Below are 9,753 nucleotides of genomic sequence, written 5' to 3' on the forward strand. Positions count from 1 at the left end.
GCGTACTCTGCACCTCGTCTTCGCCGTCTGTCGCCAGCTCCGGAGCCTCTCTCGGTGGCTGACACGCGGTGTCTGGTGCTGCTCTGGGGCTCCTCTCCCGCAGCAGCGGTTTTTCAGAGGTTTCCATCCCGTTCTGAGAAATAAAGCTGTCGTGTGAAGAGGGTTTCACTGGAGGACTTGGGTCCTGCTCTTTGTCACGCAGTTTGCCTCCGCTCTCCTCCTCTGCCGGTGGGGGTGTGAAGCTGTACAGTGCAGTCGCTGTTTTGGAGTTACCTCTGCCAGCCACGCAGGTTTCCACCAATGCTTCAGAGCCGTTAAATCCAGCCCTGGACACCGTTTCTGGCTCACAGCATTCTTTACCGCCTGGGGACAATTCTGGCAGAGGAGAAGGACAACTGGAGGAGCTTTCCTTTGCATCAGGACAATGATCAGGCTGCACGGCGGGAGCACCAGCACCGTGGGGTGCTGGCACAACCCCATCTCCCATGGGACCGAGCACAGCTCCCTGCGCCTGAGAACACGACAGCCCGTTTACCACAGGACCGACGCGATCCAGCTCGGTGCTCTGCCTCTCCTGTGGGGCGCCACAAGGTGGGGGCTCGGTCCTTGGCTCACAGAGGAGCTGCTCAGGGCTCTCCTCCCGCCACTCGGAAGCTGCATTGTCTAAGGATGACCCAGTCAAAGCATCACAGAGCTGCCTTCTCAGAGAACCCTCACCAGGCTGAGCTTCCCCTGAGCTAGAGCCAGCAGCGCGTTCCAGATCACCACCTCCCTCGCTCCTGGAGGAGCGGAGGTCTTGTTTCGCAGACAGGAAGGGATTCGTGTCAGCCTCCTGAGCGGCCGCCTCGGTGCCGGCCCTTTCCCCGTTCAGATGGGGAGACGGCAGTAGTTGTGTTCGCTGTAGATCTGCCGACCGCTTTCCGTGAGTTCTCTTGGATCTCCTGTGCTCTGCACGGCGGCCGGGGTCTCCTCCACCACCTCCTTCGTCGGTGCCTCTCCCCCCTCCTGGGCCACCCCCGCCTCCGATGGCGGCTGCAGCAGCTTCTCGCTGGGCTCGGGCCTGCAGAGCACGGGCTTTAATGTCTGCGAGTGTCCTGGCGCCAGCCCTGCCCCGGCCGGAGGGCTCCGTGCTGGGGATGATGCGGGGGCATATCTGGTAAGCGGGCTGACCTTTAACCACCCAGGGTGGTTTAATACGTGAAAGTTGAATCTGAAAGAAAGGGGAGAGCGATTAGTTCTGACACTGGCCCATTTCCAGAGAGAGTTTTGTTAGCAGCTGTCCAGCACGATTCTTACCACGAGAATTCAACGAAACCCGAAAATCCCAACTTCAAACCTAATGCGGGTGGAGAAGCAGCACGTTCCCCATCACCTCTGGTTACCTGCTGTGCCATGCGGTAGGCAAAGCTCCGCTCACATCAGCGCTGCTTCACCAGAGCCCACAGGCAAACACGAAACAAGTGGTTCACACTCAGAACCCAAACCAGTCCCCTCTGCCCCGGGACGGCCGAGATGGCCACCTCCAGCCAAAACGGGAGAAGTCAGGAGGAATTCTAAGAGTCTGCTCCAAGGGCAGGGACCGAGAAGCTGCACGGGACGCAGAGCACGAGCTGAATGTCTCAGCTCATTCCAGGACTCCAGCCAAAACGGGAGAAGTCAGGAGGAATTCTAAGAGTCTGCTCCAAGGGCAGGGACCGAGAAGCTGCACGGGACGCAGAGCACGAGCTGAATGTCTCAGCTCATTCCAGGAAAAGCGATTTCTGCATCCACAGAATTGCGCCCCCAGGAAGTCAAGGCCAGGCCGTGCTCTGGGCAAAGCCCCCGGACTGGGTGGCCACTCTCGGCCTCCTACAGACGCCAGGGAGCTGCGGTGAGCAGAGGTGCCTGGCCGGCCCTACCAACAAAACCCTCCCGCTTCCCCGCTCCACATAAGACCACTTGACATTTTAATAACGTTGTGATGCCACCGAGCGCGATAGCCCCGTGACACCAGGCCGCTGTAATTCCCTTTCCTACCCGGATGGGTGGGACTTTGGGCTCCTCTTTAGTAGGCTGTGGCTTTTCTGGGTGAACACTTTCAATTGTGTTACGAAAGGACTGACGATCTTCAAGCCGGGGCTTCTTTTCGGGGAAGGAGGCGGAGGCAGCCTCCTCAAAGCATTTCCTCTTCTGGTCCTTGGGCTCCCGAGCGGAGTTCTCCTGGGGCAAGCTGGGAATTCTGTCTGCAGCTGCCAAGGACGGGTCTTCCGATTTACTGTGCGATTTGGGCATCTCTGAAGAGAGGAGCGAATTCGAAGTCTCCGGCTTCAGCACCGCAGCCGAAGGCCTCGTCAGATCGTCTTTCTTCAGGTCCACATCAGGCTTCGCCTCTGTCTGAGGAGCAGACTCTGGTCCCGCAGCAGCGGTCTCTTTGGAGGCCTCCGCAGGCTCCGGCTCTCGCAGCTTGTACAGGCTCCTCCTGGCTCTGCAGCGCAGGTCGGCTCGGGAGCGCTTCCTGAAGCGTCCGTCTCTCTGCCGCGTGGACGGGCCGCGCGGCAGCCTCGCTTCTCCTTTGACGGACAGCCCCGTCCTGTTCTCAGCATCTTCCTGCACTGAATTCTGCTCCTGGGATTCTTCTTGGGTCAAGCCCAGCCTATGAGGCAAATGTAAAAACTAGCTAAAAGCTCAAGCCCAGCCCAGTTTGAGCTCCTCCCCTGTTACCTTTAGCTGTACCATCACCTCTACCCACAGGAACAGACTGTAAAGACTCCCAGGCTCACTCGGCCTGCGGTGTGATGACCCAGACATCTGCTATCCCCCACCACCACCCCAGGGAATGAGAAAAACAAGAGTGTAAGATGTGTGATGGAAAACGAGTAATTTTAACTTATCTTGGAGACTCAATAACGGGCTCCAGAACCCAGCTGAGACCCAGCCAGTTCCGCTGAAGGTTTTTCCCTGCAGCACCAGTCTGGGCCATCCACAACCTGCATCTTTCCAGGGGTTTATGCTGCACCTTCTCAGGTATTCACAAGCAGAAACACACTTCGCCACTTGCATGAACAATGATAAATGGGGAGAGATGAGGTGAAATTTCTCACTTTTGTCCGTAGTAGTCCTCAAAGAACTTCTCTTTCCATTGCTCCACTCTCTTCTCCTTCTCCATCTCCTGCCGGATCCGGACTTGCATCTCATGGGTGAATTCACCTACACAGAGGCAAGAGACTGAAATTCAGTTCCAAACACACCTGACTCTGCAAATGCACCTTCTGTGCTCTAACAGCGCAGCAGCTGTGAACCAAGGACAGGTTTCCAGGGGATCCACGTGCTGCCCGCAGCTCCCTCACGACAGGGGTGATGCAGCCTCAAGCAAGCCTGAAAAAAATCATGTTTTACCAGACACCGGCCACCACTTAAGGACAGATAAGTCTGGCACTACTTTACACCTCCACCACTTTGTTCTGAAGGCCCCAAGGCACCAAAGGAAAACACATCTTTGACTGTAAAGGAAAAAAGGGAAAAAAGAAGAAAAGCTGGGGGCACCATCACCAGATCCCCTGCGGAGCCCGGCTAAACTCCTGTCAACTGTACAAGACAAACAAATCCCGTGAGGCGAGTACCTGCCCCCCAGCCACCACGGAAAGCCAAGCTACTCACCGTCGGCCAGCCGCTCCCGCCAGCTCTGCGCGGCGTGGGTGAAGAACTCGTTATTCAGAGCGCTGCCGCTGAGACGCATCAGCCCGTCGGCCCCCACCTGACGGGACAAACCCGGTCACACCAGAAGCGTTTGCTCGAGCCGTTCCACGGTCAAGAGGCAACGCAGCGAGCAGGAGACACCCTCGTACCTGTCTGTCCACTTCAGGGAGGAGGTAGAGAAGCTGCTGCTGGAAGTGCGACGGGAGCGCGTTAAAGGTTCTGGAGTTGATCAGAGCCCGCAGGTTCGTGTTGACCAGAATGGAACCAGGCGTTTCAAAGTCGATATCCTCACCCCGGTTCCGCTTCATCTGCCCTGTAGTTTAAGGGCAGGCAAATAAAATAAACATCGTTGTATAGAAGTATTTCGGCATTACAGGCAAGAAATTCATGTCAAACCACGACAGCAAGAGGAGCAACACGTGTGAGGAAGGACTGTAGCGTCTGGGTGTGCAGGGAGAGTCAAACACACTCATCAACAGTGCTGCACCGGGAGTTTGGATACAAGGTCACGCTTCTGTCTCATTTCGGTGCAATTCTTGATGCTGCTCTTCAGACCAGGCAAACTTTCAAACAACTGCCTCCCTAACACTCGGGGAGCAAGGCCTGGCTTGCCAGCTTCAAGCTTCTGAAGGACGAGAACCTGGGTTTGCTTCTCCCCGACACACACGACTGCAGCACGGCCGGCTGCTTTTGTGGCCAACAGCTCCCCGCCCCCCGCCCAGCAGCACCTACCCGCGGCGGGCTTTCGGATCCCCCGCAGGAGCTGCGGAGGATCCCTGCTGATTTCCGTCCTGCTGCGCAGGGTGGCTTTGCACAGGGCCAAGGAGCTGCTGCTGCTGCTGGATGTGCTGCTGCTCTCCCCGTCCGCATGCCTTCCTGCGAAGCCTGAAAGCAAAACAGCTTCATAAAACCAAGCAAAGAGCAGCAGAAGCCCAGTGTGGAGAGGCGTTGGACACACAAGAATTCTCTGCTAACACCTGACGGACCACGACACGGTGTTGCCCAGTTGCAACCCCTTTGATGGAGTGAAACACACATGCAGCTCTCTACAGCCACGTGTGTTCTCATCAAGGAATCCTCAGCAAACTTACAGGTAACTGGGGGCTACTGGTTAAAAGCAACCCGGGCAGCCACTGGAAAAGCACCACCGCAAAAGCCACGCTCACCAGAGGCAGACTCCATGTGTGCCCCGTTCACTTTCAGCGGAGTCAAGACGACCCGTGGCAGCATCACACCCGTCTTTTTCTTCTGTTTGGTTGTCTGCAAGCCCAGAGAGAAACCAAACCCAAAGGAACAAAGGCGTTATGGAGGGGTAAAACAACCTTCTGAGCAGCACGTTCCTCAGTTAAAGAACTACCCAGCTCCCAGGAAACCTTCAGGTGTTGTTACATTTATGAATAACAGAGAACTCAAATTCACCTTCCTGGACACGACCCCTCCCCATACTGCGAGCTCCTCCCCTCAGGAGCCAGCCCCGTCACTGAGGCTCCTCTGCACAACCCTGTCACGCTCGCTTAACCACCACGCAGTAATGAAAGCCGCCCCCCCCACCGAGAGGCTTCATGCTTCCCAGTATTCCCAGTTCCTCCTACCTGGGAGGCGGTTCTGTGGCTCTCCCTGGCAGCAGCAGGTCCCTTGCTCTGCGATTCAGTGGAGCACGAGGCGTTAGAGGAGGTTTCATCAAGCGACACTGAAAGAGACGGGCCCTCGGTCAGAGCCAGAAGCGGATGCCATGGTGGAAGATGAAAGTCCTCCAGCACTTACCATCGTTGTCACCACTCACAGTGCTGGCTTCATTGGACTCGCAGCTTTCCGCGTCCGCCGTGTCCTCCAGCTCCTCCCCTTCGGGCATGGACAGATTCCGGGACCACTGCAGGGCATCCTTCTAAAGGAGCAAATGGAACCGGGATGGCTACTGCCCTCCCTCCCCCCCACCACCACTTCAGCCGCTTAGCAGATGTAGGTTTTTTCCATCTTCCCTATTTTAACTCTTGATGCAGAAAGCTATTTTAAAGTCTGTGGGGCTCACGGTAGGTGAGAAGTGATGTGACCTACTAGCACAGCTCACGGATACCTCCTGGGTGAGCCACTCAGACACCCAAAAGAGGAAAGGTTATGAGCCCATCACACTGCCCTGCAAACAGATTCTGTTTGAAAGCAGCATCTTGTCCCAGCTACAAGAGAACAGGGAGCATCGGAGTAGCCACACACTAAGTTAGGAGCTTAAGAGATGGATTTACTACTTGTACAATCAAAGCCACTTCAGTTCCATCTGTCTGCAGCAAATATGGCAATTCCACAGTATTTGCTGACAGCAGGCTGAAGAAGGATGCCCATGGAACAGCCGAGGGACCTGTTGTCTGTCAGGCTGATATCGATCAGGGAACCCAACCGTTCACGACGACGCAAAAGAAAAGCCTCAGACCAGAAACACTGTCAACATTTAAGATGACTGGGACAATAATCAAAAGGAAAAAATGTGCTAGAGCGACCTCAAGATCTGAGGAAAAGGGTGACGCTCGATATGCCCAGAACGCAGTGGAGCATAACCAACCTCCAGCAGAGCCACGTGCCCCCTCCGGTCAAGGTTTTACTTGCAGCTACAAGCTCTCGGGCAGTTTAAGGTAGTGGCTGGCCATGCTCCCTCCTGGCTGGCGGAGGAGGAGCGTGCAGGACTGTGTCGATAAGCAGCCACCTGAGCTGGACACCAAGTCCTGGAAGAGGATTTATCTTGCTTGTGCAATCGGGGAATCATGGGGTTTTTTAAGGAACTTATCCCATCTGGCTGAGCGGGGCTGAACGGTACCAGCGCTAACACACTGAGTTCCTGACACGCTGTCACAGGATGAGCTCACACAGCACACAGAGCTCACGTGGCGCTCGGTGACAGTCTAACACCCAGCAGTGTGTAACGGGACTCATACCTCGGCCCTCAGCTGCAGGCAGGGACTCAGCGTTTACCTTGAGCGTGAAGAGGCTGATGCGTCCCGGCAGCTTGTAGAAGAGCCCGTCGCCTCCCCGCGAGTTGGAGTGGAGCATGGCGTTGAGGCAGGCCAGGGGGGACGTGCCACTGCAACACAGAACAGGCCCCAAGGGTCAGTTCAGCCGCCCAAGGGCGCAGAGATGGGGCTTACTGACTTCAGGGGACGGGCACGTCCGTCGGAGCAGTGTTGCTGTTTCCCTCTGACCCGTACAGCAGCCTCAGCCCGTCCCAGCGAAGCCGTCGGCAGAAAACAGGAAACGTTACGCCAATTTTAAAGTTACTCTCAGCCATTTTTAGACTTTTCTAACTTTTGTTACCCGTTTCCTCCCTTTCTCTGTCTGAAGCTTCCAGAGTTGGATTGATTTTACACACCCCCCAGAGGTGAAGGACCCCAGCAGGAACACGCACACCCACGTTTCTGGGACAGCTCCCTGGAGCTGTCACAGCCTTGGCACTAGCAGAGCTCCGCAGACAAGGGCTGAGGCACCAGGGCGATGGTGGAGTCCCCATCCCTGGAGCGGTTTAAAAGTCGTGTAAACGTGGCGCTGAGGGACATGGTTTAGGGCCTCTGGCAGCGCAGGGGGAACGGTTGCACTCGATGATCTTAAAGGTCTCTTCCAACTCGATGATTCTGCGACTCCCTGGGTAAAGCTGCCGTCCTACGCTCCCTCCAGTGAGCTTCTGTGCCACGTAAGCTCGTGCTTTCCAACCGTTAGAGCGCTACCGGCTCCGTTATTAAAAGTGAAACCGAAAACTGCTTTGAGACAAAACATTTCAAAGAAAATCACTCTCGAATCGAAAACTTGGAACGAATGCATTTGGGTTCGGACATTTCTTCCCGAGCCGTGGCCCCAGACAGAAGCACCCCCAGTCACTCTGAGAACATCCAACCTGCTCCTGTTCAACAGTGTTTTCCCCTCTGTGTTTAGCAGAGCTCTGAGCACACTAAACACACCGCACACGCTTCCTTCGAACAGCAAAATAAACAGTTTTCTCCGAAACAAGAAAAAAAACCAAAGAGTTAAAACTCTCTGAGGAGCCAGAACTCAGCAAGGGTGCCGGGCCCAAGTGTCCTGCCTCCAGCATCAGCCGCGGGGGACCATCAGTGCCGCCCATACGGGACCCGGCCCTCCCAAGAGACCAGCGCGAGCCCACGTCACGAACACTGCCTCAGCAATGACTCAAAGGGAGAAACGGCTCAGGCCACTGGGAAACGGGAGTTTCAGGAAGGGCTCCCGCACAAGTACCAGCCCAGCCCGCAGCTGGCGGCAGCACCACTGCCTTCATCCCAGACGCTCTGAAGAGGAGAGTCTTTTCCGAAAGCAGAGGATTAGCACAGGAGGAAGGACAAGCAGATAACCCAAGGAGAAACAGCGACCTGTACAGGAACAGTTCAGCTCTGGGGGGTTTAACCCCCGTCTGGTCTTTAGTTCCGCACTGTGACAGGTCACCTGTCGAAGCTGGGAGAGCACCAAGATAATTCGCGTGTGTTTAAGAGGCCTGTTGTTCCCTTTAGCCGGGGACAGCCTCTGCACGCGGATCAACTCGAGCAATAGGACGGGCTAGGGAAGGTGCAGAGCGTGATCAGAACAAAGCTGCACGCAGGTCCTCATCAAAAGCCTGTCTGAATTCTACACAGAGCTGTGAAACCACCACCCATGGCCAAACCAGGGACGATCTTCTCGGCCAGGACCACCAGGGGTGGGTGGGCATTCCATCAGCTCCAATACCAATGCAGCGACACGTGCCAGCATTGTCCCTTTCCGAACAGGGGCACGTGCCACACCACACCTGTACACATCAGCGACTGCCACCGCTCAAACCGTCCCAGCCACCTCCTGGTGTCACCCACAAGGGGAGCAGGCACAACGAACGTCCTGAGTTGTTTGGTCCCAGCAGAAAGGAGGTCACCTGCTGCAGGTGGGAAAAGGACGGGCTCCAGAAACACAACCACAGCGGCAGAGGCAGAACACAGTCCACAGACTGGAGCTGTGGGACCCCGGACTAGAAAGAGCCCACGCAGCTGGATTCCCTGTCAGTGGTGTTTTCTGCCTCTGGTACTCCAACTGGCTTTTATTGCCAGGGGCACTAACCGAGCCATCGGGACCATCACCGTTCCCTGCAAGACACTCTGTCTCTTCCACTACCGTCACAGAAACAGAGGGAAGTTCACAGGAACTGAACCAAGGGAAAAAAACCCAGGCTCCCAGTGCCGCTGTTTCCGAGGCTTCGTATCAGGCTCTTTCCCACTGGAGACCCACGCTGAGATGGGCATCTCCTCCATGCAGCGTCAACAGCCACAGTAGCGTGAGCTGCGCTGCCACCGTGCTCCAAAACCTGAGCAGAAGCCGGGTAGTGACATAAACTAAAGATGACTTCTGTCTGCTCTACAAATGGAGCATCAGAGGAGACAAAACTTAAACTGATCTTAAACTGGAGTCATGGTAGCAGAAACTACGGGGAGCTACCTGTGAGAGAGCCACACGGCTAAGAGGTGAGTCCCACACACTGCTGGAGGCCGACCTGCAGGAGGCACTTCTGTCACTAAAGGTGGCTCCGGAGGTTACCAAACATCCAAGAGCAGCTTCCAGTTCTTGTCAAGCAAAAACCCCACCACCTGTACAGAAATGTCTGTACTGTCATCAGCAATTACCAGAAAGAGAGAAAAGGAGGAAGAAAAGTGGGCTGGAGATGAGGCAGAATCGCACGAAGCAACACGAGCCTTCCCGTACAGCCTCCCCCACGCTCCACACTCGGCTCGAGACGAGATTGTCAATACTAACCTCATTTCCTTCAGTCCTTCAGCCTCTATGACCTGCAGAATCTGTTTTGGGGTCATAGGAGCATCAGAGTAATTTTCCAGCACCTGAAAAGACAGAGAGACCACGTGTCATTACAGGATTTGCTTCTGCGCTCACAGGGCTGCTCCGTCAGTTGTGCTTCAGATCCAGGAATGCTCCTCTTAAAACTCCACTCATCTGCAAAAGACTCGCGCTAAAACCATCCGCTACCTCACGGTTAGATCCGGGTAAGGATCACAAAAGCTTCCCTTAACCTGGGCCTCAATTAACTGAAATACAAACAGGGAGGAGAGG

General features: G+C 55.5%; 1 protein-coding gene across 1 annotated transcript in view; it reads right to left on the minus strand.

The window, feature by feature from the left end:
• Positions 1 to 9,497, minus strand: part of ASXL1 (additional sex combs like transcriptional regulator 1) — a gene marked incomplete at its 3' end in the record, with an annotated part of 11,226 nt that extends 1,729 nt beyond the window's left edge. The window contains 11 exon segments of the mRNA XM_010133415.1: positions 14 to 1,210; positions 2,017 to 2,632; positions 3,081 to 3,186; positions 3,637 to 3,733; positions 3,825 to 3,988; positions 4,408 to 4,560; positions 4,842 to 4,935; positions 5,268 to 5,365; positions 5,440 to 5,560; positions 6,637 to 6,745; positions 9,442 to 9,497. Coding sequence (XP_010131717.1) covers positions 14 to 1,210; positions 2,017 to 2,632; positions 3,081 to 3,186; positions 3,637 to 3,733; positions 3,825 to 3,988; positions 4,408 to 4,560; positions 4,842 to 4,935; positions 5,268 to 5,365; positions 5,440 to 5,560; positions 6,637 to 6,745; positions 9,442 to 9,497 — 2,811 coding nt within the window.
• Between the last annotated feature and the right edge of the window lie 256 nt (positions 9,498 to 9,753).

Source organism: Buceros rhinoceros, unplaced genomic scaffold (genome assembly GCF_000710305.1).
Source record: "Buceros rhinoceros silvestris isolate BGI_N320 unplaced genomic scaffold, ASM71030v1 scaffold21003, whole genome shotgun sequence".
NCBI lineage: Eukaryota > Metazoa > Chordata > Aves > Bucerotiformes > Bucerotidae > Buceros > Buceros rhinoceros.